This window comes from Netta rufina (assembly GCF_964035555.1).
Source record: "Netta rufina genome assembly, chromosome: 9".
NCBI lineage: Eukaryota > Metazoa > Chordata > Aves > Anseriformes > Anatidae > Netta > Netta rufina.
In genome coordinates, this window is record NC_140132.1 from 22,643,561 (window position 1) to 22,663,224 (window position 19,664).

Genomic DNA, 19,664 nt, shown 5'->3' on the forward strand with positions numbered 1-19,664 from the left:
TATACATGGTGAGGCTCACCGTCAGTTGATGTGTTACATGCTGCTTATCCTGATACTCTGGAGCTGGTTTTACTAAAAACATGTCCAAGCTTTCAAACAATGAATTATCGTATATATCAGAACGAGTGTCCCGAGCAGATTAATGGAGGGGTAAGAGGCTAGGAATAAATACATGAAACAGATTCAACTTTTTAAAAGGATCCAGCTACTAAATGGCCTCTGTAGTCTTCCATAAGAAGTGTGAATACTTCAGCACAATTCAAGCTGAATTGAATAGCTGTTTTCATATCCAAATTCAAATACCGTCTGTGCATATAAAACAGTTCATTTATTAGTCCAAATGTTACTGTTGTAGAGCTCTTGGAAAAATACTCCCTCTTTCTTGAGTTTGTTCTTCATAAAAAGGAGGCTTTGGAGGGCCACCTAGAGAATTAAGTAGAAACGCAGTCTTAGGTCTGTATAACATAATACTGAAATATTACATAGATTATACAATTTACACTTAAATAATTTAATAAATGGTACCCTTCAAAGGAAGGTAGAGGACTGAGTTAACTGGCCTCCTCACAGAGGCAGATGGAACCATCAAAACAGTAAAAGCAACTCTTAAATGGAAGGTTCCCAAAATATTTCCTAAACTAATGGCAGACTTGCATGATAACACCAAAAGCCAGACAAGTTTAGACTACACGTGAAAGGAAACAGCACACAGTACTGCATGTACCTCATGAAGAATAGAAGTTACCTAAATTAAAAACAAAACAAAACAAGAAAACAAAAACAATAAATAAATAAAAAAAAAAAAAAAAACAAACAAAAAAAACAGACAGACCAAAATATTTTGTGACAGTGCTGAGGTCCTTGGGCCCTCACAGATCAATCCAAGTCTATTTTTCAATGTTTTATCTACTTATCCAGCCACTTAGCCGATCTCATCATGCTCTTCAAATCCTGCCATCTCTATGAACAGTATGTGAGTGTGATGGCATGCACAGCAAGTAAACCTCTTCATTCATCTTACTAGGCTGTGGGATATCAGCTCTTTCAGGGCACAATTTCCTACCTACAGGCACAGAAGAGCATACAGCTCTCTAGCACAGCTGTGCTAGAGGCAGCCACAGGAACCCTTGAGCAAGTAGCACAACCTCTCCACATCAAAGCCCGCTCTGAGGGGAAACCAGCTTGGCCAAGACTTCACAACCCCCCAGAATGAATCCCAACATTTGCAGTATCCTCTGGCATTTGCAACCCAGGCTCCTGGGCCTGTGGGAGGGGCAGCACACACGGAAACAACCCTTCCAAGCAAAGCTGCTTCTATTGTAGGCTCTGAGTTTTTCACTTGGAGTTACCCACTGAGTTTTTCTGAGTTATTCACAAATGCAGAAGGGCTACTGCCTCACACAGCCTGACACAAACAGTGGTGGCTGCTGCTGAGCAGCACATTGGCATGATGGGGTGCTAATCCTGTCCACGAGGTCCACTGACCATGGTCAGTGCGTGATTTCTTTGACTAAGAAAGCCTGTGCACCACCAGCTTGTGTTACCTTCTTTGCAGGTTGGCCCCATCCATGTGGCTGGGCACACGCACTTCCCGTTGTAGGGATTGCACTGGGATTTGCTGGCACACTGGCATCGCAGAGAGCAGTTGGGGCCGTACTGGTCCGACCTGCATCCTGGAAGGACAGAAGTGTTTGGAAGAGGGTGAATGCTTCTCCCTGTCTGATGGCTGTGCTACAGAAGAGCCTCCTTGAAAATGCGTGGACAGAAATAGAAGGAATTGAGACCAATGTCAGCATTCAGGGCAAAATGCAAACATTATAAGAAAATTCGGGATATTTATTTAAAAAAAAAAAATCATAAAAGTCCCTGGACAGAATATAAACTTCACACATGCTCTGGTGAGAATGTAGACCTCCATCAAGCTCTATAGACAAGGGGAAGCTTTGTTAAGCTCAACTGCTGAACTGAAAATAATATTGTTTTTTAATCCCTTTATACCATCTGGCATAAAAACCTGGGTTAGAAGAATTAACCTTGTTTTGCCCAAAGTTATATACTTACCAATATAAAACTAAAAAAATATATATATAAAAAAAATAAATTAGTTATTATTATGCTGTATAAGAAACTGTCTTAAATAATAACATGTTTTTGCTGTATTTCTCTCAGGAGATACAGATCTGGGATCAGGAAGCTGCTTAGACACCTACATCTGCTAATATTAAAACATGACATCTTGGAAAGCCTTGCAGTCCTCAAGTTTCATCTACCGCGTGGTCCACCCAAACTGTAACCCAGCTGTCCTAAAGAAGTTCCCGGAATGGGAATCATCCCCGGTGTCCAGCCAGAGGTTGGCAGCCCAACAGAAGAGATCTTGGGATTTGCTCAGGAAAGTTCCTGTCAGCGTCCTGGAGCCACACTATCTCCTGTGGCTCTCTACTGGCTTGGCTGCCAGTGAGCAGCAGCAAAGAGCTTCCACTCACAGAAAGTGGGACTGGAAATTAATCCATTTTATGTATATTCATACATCGTGCTCTGATCACACAACTCTGCTGCCTCCTGGCAATTTCAGCTCACAAAAGGTCTCTATCTACCTTCACTGCAAAGGATGGACAAGAACATTTCATGCCTAGGCTGACAAATGCTCATTGCAAATTTTTATGCATTCGGAGTACAGGCAGGAAGGGAAAGTTAGCAGCAGGTCACAGGGCAGGGTGCTAAACGCATTGTAAACAATGGCCCTCTCTCCCTCACCTCGCCGAAAACCGCTGTAAATAATCCAGGCGCTTGCTTTCTCACGCAGGCACCATGAGGTAAATAAAAGTGCTCCCGAGCCCTGCATCAGCTGCAGCCCCAACACGTGGCAGAACTCTCCCCATGCGCTCAGAGCTTGGCCTTTTCAATTAGGAAATGTTATGAGAAAAGGTCTCCTCGAACACCTCTGGACCTGATTTTAATTTATGTAATACCACATTTTCATGTTAATAACAATGTGTATTTAAGACATCTGTTTGAAAGTCTGCAATGTTAATTTACTACAGAAAAGGAGCGCCCATAAAAGTCTGTTATATTCTCTCTCTTTTTTTTCTTTTTAATTAACATTTTGCCTGTTTAATGGGTGCTTTACCAGAGTTCAAATTAAAATCAGGCCTTTTATCTTTATGGCTGCTGCACAGACACAGCTGCTCACAGTTATATCACAGATGAACTGAGCCTAATTGAAAATAAAAATGCAAATAAAACCTACCCCATAACAGCTTTTCATGGATGGGGGCTACCCCAGTTGATTTAAGAAAAATAAAAATGACTCCTAGAGTTTGCAAGAAGCAAGAACTCGGCTCAGATTTTTGGTGCTGAGCTTCCCCCTTGCGTTCCATTTCTGCTAAAATTTCACTGGCAAGGCCTCTGGGTGCACAGAGCCCTCCTTGCTGCGGGGTGGATAAGTCCCAGTCGCACCAGTGCCTGGAGACTGGATTGCTTCAATTTCTGACCACACGACAGTGCAGTCCAGCAAGCAAACCATTCTCTCTTTTAGTTTTTTGGATTGCACTGGCCCCCCTAAGCTCCAGGCGATTACTTGACCTCTTGCTTGCATTAATAACAGGGTATTTAAAGCTGTTTCCTGCCCTCTCTTCGAACAAAAGGAGGAATAATATTTCCCCCCTGTGATTCTGGGGCTTGGGAGGATTGTGGTTCCTTGCGTGATCCCCCAACATTAATTAGCACGTGGGCGTTCACTCCCTGTATCTTGTTTGCCACGGCATTAGGATCACACATCTATTCTTACACTGGTTTAAACCAGCGTGATTCTTTCTACCGATTACCCTAAATTTCCACCAGCACAACTGAGATCAGAACCTGGCTCAAGAACCTTGCCTGTCCTTTCTGCCTCTCAACCCTGCAATGGTTTCATCAGTTGCTTGGTTTTCTTTACAGAAGAATTTTCTCACCTATTTTTATACCCGTGTTGCAAAATAATCCTGCTTTTGTGGGCCAACCATTTACCAAACACACAACCCAAGTGTCTGTGCTGAAAATGAGGCAATTCTATTTGGATTAAATGTTCCCGGACTACTGCTGAGTCCTAGAGCCAGGAACAGCTGCTGATGCTCCACTGTCCTCACCTGGAGCTGGACACTTTTGCACTGGTCTGAAAATCCCCACAAACGTCCCAGTGACAAAACACCCTTGTGATTTGATCCCTTCATGCCTAATTGCAGCCCTTTTGAGTCCATCCCACTACATCTGCAGAACTTGTGGGTTTCTCAGTGTGTTGTTCAGCAGTGCCTGTTCTCTGAAACTCAATGACATTTTACTGCTGACCCATACATGGTTTCCCTATCGGTCTATCAATTTAAATATTGATTAAATCAAGAGTACAGCCTGTTGCTGAAAACGGTGATAACATGCACGAGAGTAATTTGCTGCAAACAATGTGTTCTTGAATACTTTGTACTGGCAAATGTCCTTTCCCAGTTATGCTCAGACCAACCAATGGGTCATATTGGTTTAACTGTGCATAGTCCAGCCCCTAGAAAATATTCCTCTTACCGATGTCGCATTTGTCTCCAGTCTTCCCAGGTGGGCAGAGGCACTTCCCGGTGGCTGGGTCACAGGGAGCTCCTCTGCAGTCGCACCGACGCTGGCAGCTCTCTCCAAACCACCCGTTGTCACAGCCTGGTGGGAACAGCATTGTTTTAGGTGCACTGCACATGAGCATTGCAAGAAATACATCAGGCCAGAAGAGCTTTTGAAGGATGTCTCGGAGAAAATCTCATAAACTCTCAGCTGAACCTGGTGCAAATGCCAACTTTAATGAAGGACTGAATTCAGTGGAACAGGCATAATATTTATATGAACTCTCGTTCTGTTGGTTTCATCTAATCCAACATATCAAAAGTATCTGTAAATCTGTCCCAAAATGTTACTGGCACTTATTTTCCTTTTTAATTAGAACTCTTTAGTAGACCATTCCATAACACTCAACTGGCTTGACATGCACCAATTTAATAATCTTACTTGGAATTTTAGAAGCAAATTTAAAATCAGTGCAAGAAACTTATTCTTAATAAGCAACATGTGGAACTCATTGCTGCAAGACAGCATGGAGACCAGGACTTTCACTCTGTTAATCAAAACCAGGTTAGTTAATTTATAAGGAAATGAGAACACCCAGCTATGTAACAGGTAAAGGATCACACGTTCAATGTTCCAGGATATTCACAAAGCTCAAAATATAGAAGATGTTGCTCTCAACAAACAAACTTTTAAATGCTGATGTGATTTGTTTATTTTGTTACATCAGATGTGTATGAGTACCTTTGTCACAGTGGATACCCTGATAACCCGAAGGACAAATGCACTGCCCTGTCACGGCATCGCAGCTTGCTCCATTTTTACAGGCGCATGCATGAAGACAGCTTAGCCCGTAAAATCCAAGGGGGCACCCTGAGAAATGAAAGTGTCAAGTGAGGAAAGTTTATTAAGAAAAACATACATCCCTTTAAAATCCTCTGTATTTGCAGCTACCTTCCCTGGGAGCCAACAAAAGTGGTATTTACCATTACTGCTAATAATCCCATCTGCTCTTAAACTCACCAGCAACACCCCAACGTCAGAGGTATGCGAGTTACTATGCCTGGAAGCAGACGGGTGATCTGGTACAACACCAGAACTTTAACTGAACCGCCACCGAACCGCTCTGCCACCCCACATTGTGTTACTGCTGGAAACCAGGCGACCCGGGCTGCTGCGGGGTTCTTACTGTGCTCGCAGGAGCGTCCGTAATACCCTTCGGGGCACTGGCAGCACCCTGTGAACCTGTCACAAGTGCCGTTGTGCTGACACATGCAGTCCAAGCCGCAGCCAGAGCCGTACTTCCCAGGGAGACATTCTGTCGACCATATGCGGACAAAAAAAAAAAACAACAAAAAAAACAAGAAAGAATCACCAACCTCACCCAGAAAAGCTCCTACCTGACAGCTTTTCCAGCTGAGGTGTAATGCCCACGTAATAACTTATAACTTAACCATAATAACTCGGGTGAGCAATTGTTATGAATTTCCTTCTCTTCATGCAGGTGTGCTCACTGAAGGCACAGCATTTCTGCACCATTATTACAAACCTACTTACTTTGATGAGAATTGCTTTATAGATGTTCGAAGAGCTCACTTTTTTTATACTTCTTCTAGTCTACCTCTTTAAATTTGTCTCTTCATACAGTCAACGTTGAACCTTCACACCCCTAAAGTGTTTTGAAGCCACAGAATAAATGGTATCTTTTCTTTTCTTTTTTTTTTTTTTTCCCTACATCTACAGCAATACTTTCTTTAGACTCTTACAAAGTGTGAAAGAAAACACAGAGCTTTTCCTCCTCTGTGTTATCATTGGAGTTCACACTATTTGACTCCTAATAAAAATGGGAGGTGATTTTTTCACACATAGCGACAGACTTTCCATGTATAATTAGATATCTACTTTTACAGAACTAAACTCATCTCAAATTGCTGAAAGTCAAGTCATGCAAAAGTGACTGTGTCAATATAATTAATCTATGCATCATTTCTACAGAAGTTAACTTCCACGGCTGTGATAATTGGAATCTGTGCAGAGCGACTTAACTGAGCGTGGCCATCCACATAATCAGATTCGTAACTCTGCAAATGTCAGACAAGATCTTTCAAAACCATCATATCTAATCAACAGAAAAAAGACGCCTGATTAGCTTTGATTTCTAGTCAAAACAGACTCAAAACCATCCTGCTGTGGAAATTAAGATTGAGTTTTCCAATAGCTTAGTATCTGTGTCAAAAGATAAACACTGAAGATCTTTCTAACGATACCACACACCTCCTTTACGTGACGGGTACATGTCTGTCCTAGTGCTTGACACCAGAGACTTTTTGTTTAAACACACCTAGAGGATGCACATGTGCTCTGCTATTCCGCATGGCACCTGCATGACCCCACCAGGGCCTTGCAACCCAATCACAGCCCATGGGTGGTGATAGAGACTTCAAGGAACAGAGAGATGAACACACACAGCCTATGCAACATGATGTTAGCCAGTTATTCGTTAACTGCACTGTTTTGTGTGTGTGTGAATTTTAGTGCTTGTCCACTGTGGAATTAAAATGACAACTCCATATATGTATATATATGCATATATATTCTTATATACTTGTATATAAGAAACAGGTCTATCAGTCTTGTCAGGTACAAAGGGAAACAATTGCATAGAATTGCTTAAAATCTGTCATTTCTGGTTGCCTCTATAACAACCAGTTCTTGGTAGATATGTATGGAGCTGGAGGTGGTTATTCTACAGATGTCAGGGGCAGGAAGGCCATAAATGAGGGTCCTGGAGAGTGCTGAGGACATTGCACTGTGGCAGCTATAATGTAATGACGATATCATGTTAAATGTGAAGCTGACCGTTTAGTTGATATCATATCAGTAAACTCATGGTTTCCTGCCCACGTAAGTCTGTAACTCTACAGATATCTCTCATCTAGAAAGAGAAATGGGAACACAGCTGGCAGGAGGTTTTCTAGAGTGAAAACTGAGCTTATTCTGTTAAGTGTGGTTTCCCTCGTGTAAGAGAGAGCTAACATGGAGAAGTAAGGATGTGGTAGCATGAGCATTTCAATTGCTTTGGACAGATGTTGCCAAAACATCAGAGAAATCAATACATGGGATGTTTAAGTGCAGTCTAATGTCAAAAGGAAAAGAATATCAAGAGAGACTGTAATGAGAGGAGAAAGATGCTGTCGTCTGCTGACATTGGGAGAGTGTGTGAAAGAAGATACAAAACAATGTTCCCAAGAAAAAAGAATACAAAACTTGGACAGAAGAAATAGGAGTCCGTGCAAAGGAATTTATGAGGATTAAATTATGAGGACTCACGAGGAAACTGCCTCTAAAATAAAATATCTAAAGCTCTAACTTGAGGCAATACAGCAGGAGAGAAGCTACAGAGACAAATCCAGCTGGGAGAGAGCTCTGGCTTAAGCTAAACCTGTCCCCGTTTGAGGATCCATAGCCACTACAAACCCCTGCTGGAAGGTACACGTTCACTACCATCAAAGCAGAAAATTACCTTTCTCACACACTTTTCCTGTCCAGCCGAGTCCGCAAGTGCAGCTGCCATCCACGTGGTCACAGATACCGCCGTTCTGACAGGCACATGTCAGGAGGCAGTTGGGGCCATATTGTCCCTGGGGACACACTACAGAGAATTAACAAAAGTTTGGAAAAAAATAAATTAGCATCCCCCAAAAAAGATGAATGTGACAGGGAATTAATACAGACACATGCTCCCCACCGAGTATCCCAATTGCCTGATGTACCCAAGGGCCGTGGGACACATGCATTTCTACACTCTGTCCTTATTAGCAATTTAATCCAAACACTCCTTGTCTCTCATTATCTCCTCACTTAACTCCACTCCATATCTGCTTTTCTTGCTATCTTCACTTTGTCCCATCCTTCACTGTCTGCTATTCAGCAAATCCTCTCCTTTCATTTTTCCAGTTCAAGTAATTTGCTTCAAAACATAGCCCCTTCCATCCACAGCGCCCTCACACTGCTCATGTTGTGTGGCATACACTCCTCTTCTCCCCATCTTTATATTTGTGCTGCTTGAACTGCAGTCTCTGAAAGCAGTGGCTAGTTTTGTAGGGAAACCAGAGCAATGGTGCTGCTGGTGGTGAAGCAAAGCAGTGAGATGTGGGCAGGAGACAGGGGCAGGATAAAGGTAGGGTGATCAGAGGGGGACAGGGGCTGAGATCCTGCAAAGTACAGCAAGCTGCAGGGTTATCAAGCAAATGTTGGCTCCAAATACGTTGGGAAACACATCCATAAACAATGTTTGGCGCTGAGTTTTATTTGCTGGTTGTTACAACTACGTGCCCAACTGACGAGATGACCTCAGGTCCCGCTTTGTTACCTTGCTGACAGCTGGGTCCCGTTTGGCCAGGAGGACAGGTACACTTGCCAGTCCGTGGGTCGCACTGACCTTGACCGCACGCACAAAACTGGGTGCAGTCCTTCCCGAATCGATTTTCAGGGCAAGCTGAAGGAAACAGAGTCTTTTGTTAAACACCCTGGCTAACCAATGCCAAATTTCATTTCCAATGGAGGCAGGATCCTACAGGTAGAGTCGGCTTCCTTTTTATCCCAGTTAACATGCTTCAAAATTACAACTACGAAAACAAAACCCACCCAAAGACATGACTGCTTCTTCCTCCAAAACTTTTTTTGAGGTTATAAATAAAATCCAGGCTTACACATGAAATATTTAGTAGGTTTTCCACCAGAAAGGTGAGTGCACAACTGAAATATCAGCTGCTCATGCTGCCAGCTAAAGATTTCTTTCCTTCCTTAATATTGATGCTCTCCTATGCTGAAGAGCAAAGCTAGAGGTGACTGAGCATTGTGTTTCTGTGAATAAGCTGAGGAAAACTTCAGAAAGTGACTGAATATGATAAAACATCAGGTAAGCTTTGATTAGCACTAAACCTGTATGGTCAGTACAGGTATAGCAAGTGGAAATCCCAATGGTGTTGTGTTTACCCATATAAGGAGATCACAGCTTTGGAAATACCAAAGAAATTCAGTCACAAATTTTAGCACTTAAATAGAGAAGTAAGAGTAGGGTTGCCATGGAGCCTTTACCAGTTTTGCCATGACAAAACTTGATCTTTTTCCCATTTATTGAAAATAATGGCACCATAGCGTGAAGCAAAATATTGAGATAATTTCTCAACCTAGAAATTTTGGACAGGAAGAAGGAACTTGAGCAATTCATGCTGAGTTGGCTCTAGAAATAAATTTGGGCAAGCAGGTTGTAATCCTGGGATGAGTGTCCTTGTTTCTACTCACGCAGAAGAGAGGGAAAATATTTTGCAAGAGAATTTTTACAAAGCTGGAATCCTGATTTACAGTTCAAGGAGGAGGTAACCGGGATCTGTCTGGTTTTATACTGACAAATTCTTCTGTGGATTATTCTCTCTGCTATTTTTTTGAACGAAGCAGAACATGAATGTTGGCTTACTTTTACTACAGTCGGCTCCAATGAAACCAGGCGCGCAATCACAAGTTCCCGACACAGGGTCGCAGTGGCCTCCATTCATGCATTTACAGGCTTTTTGGCAGTATGAACCATAAGTACCTTTTGGACACCCTGTTTTTATAAAAATAAAAATAAAAAAAGGGTAATTAGGCTATGTTGCTACTGGGACCGTTGCATTTCATGTCATAAGCACTTTGTTACTTTCATCCAAAATTAGATTTTCATTTTCTAACTCTGTTTGCTTCTGGAGGGCCAGGAGTAGGCATTGATGAGCAGATGGTTGCCTTGGGCAGTGCTCCCCTCTCCAACTCCAAGTCAAAGCCCAGGGGAGCCTGCCCGACTGCTGCTACTGAGCCTGCTGCTCCTGGCTCTGCTCTTCCCATTTCTCATATGCGAAGGTAGCAAGAAAAGCAAGCCCGGCTCTTCAGAGATTTTTCTCCTGGGTTTCTATTCCAAATCAATGCGCTCCCCCTTTCCTTTCCATCGCAGAGATGGAGAGATGGGGCCCTGGTCCTTCCTCCTCTGGGCAACAACAGCCTGTTGAGAAGCCACGAGCAGTCTCTGCCTCAATTAGCTGTCGTTTTAGCAGACTAGTTCTAGGCAGCAGGCAAGTCTCATCCTGTAAAAAAATGTTTAAGTAGCAGAAATTTTGATTCCTCTATAATCTATTTTTTCGCTCCAAACTGGCGTTTGCATTGCTCTGGCAAATCTAATGGAGGGCTACAAAAATGTGCACGTGACAATAACACGAAATCTCAGGAGACATCTTCTCAGAAGATGGATACAGCAGAGAGATGCTTTAAATGCAAAGCCAGAAAATTGCCTGAGAAAAATAAAGCTTTTTCTGGGTGATAGCGAATATTTCTGCTTCTTTCTGGACAGCTCATGTTGAAGGAACATTGAAAACAAGATCAGGAGGACATTAATGCATCTGCCACGCTTAGCTCATGTTTTCAGGATACTCTTTAGAGACAGAGAGGCTGGAATTGAGGAAAAAAGCTGGGCAGAGCTGCTAGGCATGTTTCTCTGGCTGCCAGGGCTGACTCCAGCATGCCACCACCCAGCCCTGGTGAGGCAAGTTGCTCCCCCAGTTTCCTGGTGTACTGGAAGGGAGAAAAGCCAGTGCTTTCAGAGCAACGTGATCATCATTCTACATTTGCATTCATGCTGCTGCCTCTGAATGACATTTCTTTGCTTCTTCTTTCCTTCTGTTAATCCCCACCAAAGGAAAGCCTATGGCTACTTTGGCAATCTGGCTGAATATATATTTGCACGTCTCCAGGCAACAGATCTCTTGCAATCTGTGTATAAGGAACTTCATATATTTTCTCTCTTTTCTGAAGGCATGAAAGCATAGTGTGAGTGCCTGGAGAAATCCATGGATTTTTTGAACCACTCAGTAGAGAGGGAGAGCTTACGGTAAAGCTTTAAAGGGATGCCTTTTAAAATAAAATTGAAAATTGGCTTCTGCTCAAATCAGGATAGCAGATCATCAGGACTAAACAGATACACACTTTTCCAACATGCGGATACTCTCCTCAGCCCTTCTCAACCATGGCTTCTTCTCAATGAATACTTCGTCATCACTGCTTCCATCTGTCGGCACAGAAAATCTGTTTCATGTGCAAACCCTGGCATCAAGGTGTGAACCCTGCAGCACCTATTAGATTTCCACTAAGAAATGAAGCTAAGGACACACCCTGATTCAATGATTAAGTTGGACTCTGAGTGACTTTCTCTCTTCCTCCTCCCTTTCCTTTCAGTCATCTTTTGGCTTTCTTCTCTGTTAATTCAGTTTCCCACACTCCCATACATGCGGCTTGTCCATGGCAAAGCTTTCAGAGCTGTTCCTCAGCTCAAGACTAGCAAGAGCTGTTCCAGTACTGCAAGGGGGTGCAGCCATTCCCCCCGTACCAATTTATTTACCCTTGCAGCATTTCCCTTAGCTTTATTCAACAAGAAGCAGCACAAGCAGGGCAAACACGTTGGCTGCAGTGTTCCCACGATTACTAACAAGGCCATCTCTGCTCCTGCTTTGCAGCAGAGCTTCTATGCAGAAAGCTCGGGCAATTTACACAGCGTCCTGCCATTTAAGCGGGCTCGGCATTTATAAAGAGGGTTAGCCTCTAACCACCAGTTATCTAATAAAGACATTTTCTAATTTAACAGTTTCCTGTGCATCTGACATGTTATTCTGAGAGCGGCAGGAGAAGCAGCCAGATTTCTAACTCATTTCCTGATTTTTTCCTTCTGGTTTGGGTGGGTTTGCCATGACCAAGAGTTCCTAAATCTTTTCATACCAACCACATACTCTAGGGCTTTCCTTACCAATATTATTTTTTATTATCAAAAACACTTTTTGGAAGCATCCCGTTACCTACAAATCGAAGTCGGTGAGGTCTTTCAGAGCTCACCCAGCTCAATAAATGCCACAGAGACGCAGCATGGTTTTTCTGTCCGTGACAACACCCCTTACTGGGTTTATTCCTAACTTCACTCCAGTAGATCTGCCTATCCACTGAGTTATGGACAACTGATGGGAACCTTATTGCTAGTTTGTCTGCTTCCTCGGGATCCTGCCAAGAGACTGTTTCAGCTCTTCACTCCAAAATTTGAGAACATGAAAGCCTCGTTGCTCTTGGCTCCTGGAAATTTGACTTCCCAGCCAACTACACCTTTTATAGATATTTTCTTGAACCTTTTTTCACAGTACTATAAATACAGCAATAGTTGCCAGAAACCATTTCCAGCAGCATCCAGCCACATGTTGACTGGACTGAAGCCCACTTCACGTCTTTGGGAGCGGCTCCCTATGCTGTTTTTAATATTATATCGAAAGCTTCTTCATCTTGGAGCAGCCCCAGCTCTTTCTGTAGCCAGGATGGCAGGAACAAGCAGTATTTCCACCAAAGTCTCACTAATCCCTGGTTATCAGACAGTGTCACTTCAGAATCAGGTCCGTGATCTCTCAATCCACTGACCTTAACCTAAAAATCATTCACACCTGAACTGTTTTCCTTCCATTTTTGTATCTCTAAGGCTTGACCAGAGCAACATAAGGGAGAATATGAAAAATAAACCATAGATGCAAGACAAACTTTTTCCCCTCTGTGAATCTCTGCCATTTCATTTTCTCTCCTGTAAAAGTTTAACAAAACTCTATTTATTATGTGAGAATTTGCTGTGCAAGATACTGTTTATTTATGGAATCTGGGAGAACACAGCACTGCAAAGGATCACGTCTCGTATGATATAGATTAATCCTAGCTACATAGGAATCAATGACAAAATGCCCTTTGAATGTAACAAAACACAGATTTCATTTTGTAAGTTTTTTTTTTTTATATATATATCAAAACTTGAGTATAATTATTAATGTTTTTAATTTTAATTTTTGAAGTGAAATTCTAAGGACCTAAGCATAAGCAAGGATGTTTATTATAATCTGTAGAAATTTAGTACCACATGCACAGGTAATGACTACTGAAAGATTACTACATAAAAGGTAATAGGCTAACCATGATTAAATCTTTTAAAATGACACTGTTAAATACTTGATCTCCACTACTGCTCTACTATAATATTTATTATAATCTAATGTATAATGGATCCAGATGGCTCTAGTCTAGACTTTGAATGCTGGATTTCAATCTCACTTACAGTAAGAACTGATGTACAAAGGATAGAATCAATCCTTACATTTACATTTATATTTTAAAGAATAACTTGTGATGACATGATGGTAATACAAATGTCTGTCTCTAAAATGAGCCTCCTACCTGCTTGTGCTCAATGAATAAAGCACAGGTTAACCCTTACCAGAGCCACGCATATTGTAGTTGGCCTCTGTATCCAAACTGTCACCCAAAAAGCAAGCAAACCAAACACAGCCATGCTGAATTCCTAGGAAAGGAAAATCAGCATTTGCCAGAGAGAGAAAGACTGAGCTTGAAAGAAGACATGTTTTTTTTTCCTTTTTCCTTTTTCCTTTTTTTTTTTTTTTTTTTTAATAAGACTATTACAAGCCACAGAATAAAAACAAAATTAAAGTTGTAAATAAAAAGGTAATTAACTGTCTCCTTTCTTGGATACTTTGGTATATGTTTCTTATCAGTTGCCACATTCCACCAGAAACAACTTTACAGATGTCCTAAAATACCGGCATGAGGCATGTGGAGCTGGGAATATTTTTTATGATGGAGCATTCAGCCAACTGGCATTTTGTCCTCTATGCTAGTCACCGTTTTTCAATCCAGAGTAACAATTTGTTTAATATGATTGTTCCTCAGAAGGCCCTACAACTTAACTGACTTTATGAATCACTTAGATTTATTGCCAATTGCAGCTTGTTGTTTTATAATAACCATTTGTCCTTACTTCAGCACTCAGAGATTTCGGCAAGTATTTTGGCCTGGGTATTTTGAAATGACAGAGCAACCCAATATCCATGCATAGCTGAAGACGAGAAGTATAAACGTAGAGAATTACATCGATATTCTTCAGCTCAGCATGGAATTGGAAAGAATTTAGGTAGCAAATGATGCTGGTCCCCAGGTAAAAAAAAATCCCTTGCAATAAAGCAAGAATTTTTATTATTGTAAATTAGCACAAGCTACGCTTACTTTATCTCAGTCAGTGCTGAAGGTAGTGACAAAGATGAATTCAATGTCTCTGCATGTCTTGGTCCTCCCCAATGGGCCAAGATGGGCATCCTGGGGTGATACTCACGGCGGTCGCAGCGGGCCCCGTGGTACCCGGGGCGGCACGCACAGTCGCCGGTGACCGGGTGACAGTCCTCCTCGGCGGAGCACTGACAGCCTTGGTTACAGTTCTTGCCATACGTGCTTGGTGGACAGGCTTGGGGAAGAGGAAATGTAAACCAATAAATTAAATTTGTCTTGGTAAATATAGCACTCAAACAAAGAGCAAGCTCAAATTTATTAAATAAAACCCCTGCCTACAGAGCTATGCCATCCTCCGGGACTTTGGATTTATTGCATTTACTTGGGGGTTACTTCACTGCTTGATTTTGTTTCGTTCAGTCAATTTGTGCCCAACTGTCAAGGGCCAGATACAATTTTCTTGTCACTAGACAAAATCATAGGGAAATGTCAGGTAAAATTGACTAAAATAACAGTATAACTCACCAGGGACCAGGCATATGGATAAAGACATTCTACCTTTTGCAGGGAGTTTAAACTTGCAAAGCTGCTTTGGCACAAACATTTTTACAGGTTTCATTTCTCCCGTTGACAGGCACATCGCCTGCGTTTTGTGAACTTTCCCCGTCTAATTCCTACACGGCCGCTCACTGCACGATTGCCGTAGCTCGGACCAGCCTCAGAGGATGTATGAGGTGGAGCGGTGCCAGCCATGGCCGGCAGCTCTGAGCACAGGACGAGCTGGGCCATCCCTGAGGAGGAGGCCTTGGACTACGTGCAGACCACCTTGCAGAGAGGACATGAGGGGATGGGAGAGACAGCAGAAGGTGGCAGGAGCACTGCTGGTAGCTGTAGGTCGTCCAGCAACTCTTACTGGGAGGATGAGCAATATTCAACTATCCCAAATCCTGATTTTGCCTTGAGTGGCGCCAGCAGCAGCTGAGCACCATTGACATCTTTCAGCCCCGGCTTAGCCAGGGCCAGGCCTGGTGGTTTCTCACTGCCACATCTATTAAGTTACAGTGGTTTGGGGGAAGAATTTAATCCTTTAGTGGAGGATGAGGGACCCCAATGTCAACTCTTTTTGAGTGTTGCTCTTTTTTGGCTGAAGCAGTGCTCAGGCAAAATGTTGTGAGGAGGAACCAAGTCAAGGCTATGCAGCCAGGGTCACAGAAAAAAGCCTACGTTCAGAGACAGCTCCACACGGCCAAATTCAACACTGAAGAAAAACTAGATAATGACATTTCCATGAGCTCTGATGGGCAGGAACAGAAGGTCTCTCACATGGACCAGGCCAATAGAAAGCAGAGCTGCTGCTTTACCCGCGGCACCTCCTGACCCTGTTTTTATCCAGTTCAGTCCAAAGTTGCTCTCTGCCAGCCTGAGGGCTGGAAACATCAAGAGCACAGATCTCATCTGCCTAAACCGGGCTGAGCACAGAGGTGAGAACCAGCCAAATCATTTGGCTGAGCGTCACACAGCGTGGGGGGCAGCTGTACGCTGCACCCCAACCCATGTCCACTGCTGGGAGGTTGTTTTCTCCTTCTACCTCAGCCACTAACTGTATCATCAGCTTTTTACTTAAGAAATTAATTGATCCCCTGTAGGTTTTTTTTTTTTTTTTGCTGTTTCAGGTCTTACAACTTACTTCTCTCACAGCTGAAGCCAGTGAATCCCGGAGGACAGCCGCACTTGCCCGTCAGGTGGTGGCAGGGGGTGCCGGCAGGGCACCGGCACCGCTGGGCACAACCCATGCCGTAGTGGCCAGGCAAGCAAGCTGCAAGGGTGACACCGTTAGTACCTGGGCAGGACAGCACAGAGCTACCCCCTTGGACATCCCTGTGAGCACTTCAGAACCGACCCAGAGTGAAAGGATCCGGCCACCCACCGGGATCAGGGAGGAACACCCACACCAGCCTGAGCTTTGCTCGCTGAACGCCCCGCAGACACTCACGTTTGTCACAGTGCCTCCCTCGCCACCCCTTTTTGCAGCGACACGCTCCCGTCTGGTGGTGGCAGGACACGCTGTGTACGCAGTCACATTGCTCCTCGCACCGCTCGCCAAAAAATCCAGGGGGACAGACTGCGAGGAGAAGCAGACAGAGAGCAACAGCTTGTGCTGCTGCACGGAAAGCACTGCTCGCTGGCGAACGTGCCAGTATTGTTCTTCTTGCACATGGTGGTGTGTATTAGGGACTGCATGCCCAGAATATGTAATTGAAGTAAAATATGTTAAAAATATTAAAAGCATTTATCACTGGCTATTAATGAGTCCACATAAGAAAGCTTGTAAAGACTTGCTCCTAGTCTAGAGTACAAATCCAGATGGTCTCTTTAGAGATGGCGACGCCATTTACTTTTGCAGTTATGTGCACAGCCTGACGGACAGCCGTCTGGACAGTGAGAACAGTGTCCCTGTGCTGCTTTCCACCTCACGAGTCTCTACAAAGTGATCAAAGAGAAAGTGAGGCCTGAAGAAAGCCTCACTTTCTTCAGGATTTACAGGTCTCCTTGGTGGCCAAGGCTTCAGGAGTACTCAGCAGCTCATGAGTCACAAAAGTGCTTGTGGCTTGAGAAAGTCACAGCAAGCCAGTGTGATGAACTGAACACACGTATCATTCATCTGACACCTAGTACTTAGGAGGTTGCTATTTGAGGGATTTACATAGATCTAAACATGCCAGACAGCTATGTCAAATTTGGGCAATTTGGACCATAATGGGACATGTGAGGTAGGTGCAACTTGAACCATTACAGCCTGATGTGCTGAGCTGCCCTCAATGACACACAGATGCAGCAGCGTGTGGCTGATCTGGCAAACTCTGCTTGCAAGGCAATTCCTTCCATGTGTTCTTCCTTGGAGCTGTAAGACCAAGAAATACCTTTGTTTTCTTAGCAGTCGGGGAACATGACTAGAAGGACATAAAATGATTTGGAGCACGGCATGTGTTTGGGTTGAGCAGAGACCAGCCTCCAGGGCTCATGGACACCTGGTGAGCTCTCATACCTGCACTGTTTCTTACTTGCCTACAGAATAGTGGAAAATTAAGACACAAAACAGAAACAGCTGATTGCAGAAGCGCGTGCCAAAAAAAAACCTCTAAAGAAGGAACTGCCCTCACCAGCATCGCAGCGCTCCCCCATCCAGCCAGCGTGGCAGATGCATTTCCCTGAGAGCCGGTCACAAGCCCCGTGGTGGCAGCTGCAGTTCTGCCCACAGCCCTCTCCGTATCTCCCATCCTCGCACTCTGGAACGAGACAGCAGAGTGACAAGGGCCAGGACAATGGCACGAGGTACAGGAGTGCTAGAAATATGAGGAGACTCACCAAGCTCACAGGCTGCTCCTGTCCAGCCCTTGGGACACCGGCACTCGCCCGTCACGCGGTCACACGTAGCCTGGCTGTGGCAGAGGCAGCGCTGCAGGCAGTTGGTGCCGTACCACCCAGGAGGACAGGCTGCAAAGAGGAGTTAAACAGCAACAGCCTTGAATTAAGAAGTGCTGGCACACACAGGCTGAAGGCAAACTTCCCCCAGCTTACACTCTCTGTAGCCCCAGTGGTTGTGTAGGTAGGAGGAGGTACATCAGAGTACAAACGGGGTCCGCGACTTGCAAGGAATTACATCAGTAAAACTGGTCTCGGAACAAAATACATGAAAAGGCAGCTGATGAAGTGAGTTAACCTCAATCCGCCAAACAACCTTGAGATTTTCTGTTCACACCTATGAAAAACAAATCTTGGTTCCCAGCGGCTTCCTCAGCACCAAGGAATAGAGATATCGATTTGCAGCTTTCGGCATCAATTTGTACTGTGCTCTTAAAATCACAATTACTTTTCTAATGAGCAATTGACTTTGCTATCCACAGCGGACTGATAACATTTTACAGTTTACCTAATTTTAAGTTAAGCAAGTTCGCTGATTCCCATCACAACTGGAGCCTATGGGTAGAACCTATTTTTTTGGCACAAAAAATAGAGATCTCTGGCAGAGTGGCACCTTTTTAAGACGCTAACAGGAGTGAGTTCTCCCTCTGCCAAAGCACAGCCACAGGAGGGTGGCTCAGCCATCCTCACTCACTTATTCTACCTCCTTACTTCCAAAGGGCAAAGAAAAAGTACAGAAATCTCCAAATGCATCGTTAAAGAAAAAGGGTATGTTTGGCAACGTCTCCATACTTGGCAATAGCTTTTTTACTTGTGCTTTGGTTTTGTGTTTGAGGCCTTTAGGCAAACCAGGAAATTTTAAAGTGTATTTTACACGTGATCATGAAGAGTTCGGTGTCTTCCCAGCTTTGTATCCCTTCATGAAACGTCATCTTCACATTAGGTTTTAAAGGTGGACTCCTCGCCCCAGCTAGCTTTCATCCCCTGTACCTAACGTCCTCCTCCTGTTGCACTGAGCTGGTGGTTGTCCTAAATCCTAGCTCCCCACATGCACCTGCAGCCATATGTGTGCCACGCTCTGGCCATCCCTGCTGTGTGGCACTGCTTACAGCACAAGGCACCCTGAGAGGGAGGCACACAGACAGGACCCTGCTGCAACAGGGAAGGACAGCTTTCCCTTTAATTTTGGCTCCAGCAGAAGAGGATGTGCAACACAAGCCTCAGTGCAGCCGTTCTTTGCCAGCATCCTTCCTTAGGACTGCTTGGAGCTGGGCTTGTGTTTGAGTCACACGCACTGGGGTAGGTGCCAAGGCTGGAGCTCCCAATGCCTTTCGCATGTTCTGGATTTAGCCTGTGGCTGGAACAATGCACGGTAATGACATGAATCAGTCAAACACATGGGGCAATAAAGCAGAACACAGAAAAGAAACAAAACTGTGTTTCAATGGCATAAATGGAGGTTTTATGGACCTTTCCTCCCTCAACCAGCCAGCCTTCAAGATCAGCTCTCTCACAGATCAGCTGGAGATCAGCTCTCCTTCCAGGCT

General features: G+C 43.9%; 1 protein-coding gene across 1 annotated transcript in view; it reads right to left on the minus strand.

Annotated features, from left to right (window-relative positions):
- Positions 1–308: 308 nt before the first annotated feature.
- LOC311212770 (uncharacterized protein) overlaps positions 309–19,664 on the minus strand; it is a gene marked incomplete at its 5' end in the record, with an annotated part of 191,444 nt that continues 172,088 nt past the window's right edge. Inside the window, 13 exons of the mRNA XM_084292377.1 lie at positions 309–423; positions 1,545–1,673; positions 4,552–4,677; positions 5,320–5,448; positions 5,765–5,893; positions 8,099–8,227; positions 8,948–9,073; positions 10,055–10,183; positions 14,801–14,929; positions 16,382–16,510; positions 16,688–16,816; positions 17,856–17,981; positions 18,061–18,189. Coding sequence (XP_084148503.1) covers positions 344–423; positions 1,545–1,673; positions 4,552–4,677; positions 5,320–5,448; positions 5,765–5,893; positions 8,099–8,227; positions 8,948–9,073; positions 10,055–10,183; positions 14,801–14,929; positions 16,382–16,510; positions 16,688–16,816; positions 17,856–17,981; positions 18,061–18,189 — 1,619 coding nt within the window. The 3' untranslated portion in view covers positions 309–343. The remainder of the gene's footprint in view (positions 424–1,544; positions 1,674–4,551; positions 4,678–5,319; positions 5,449–5,764; positions 5,894–8,098; positions 8,228–8,947; positions 9,074–10,054; positions 10,184–14,800; positions 14,930–16,381; positions 16,511–16,687; positions 16,817–17,855; positions 17,982–18,060; positions 18,190–19,664) is intronic.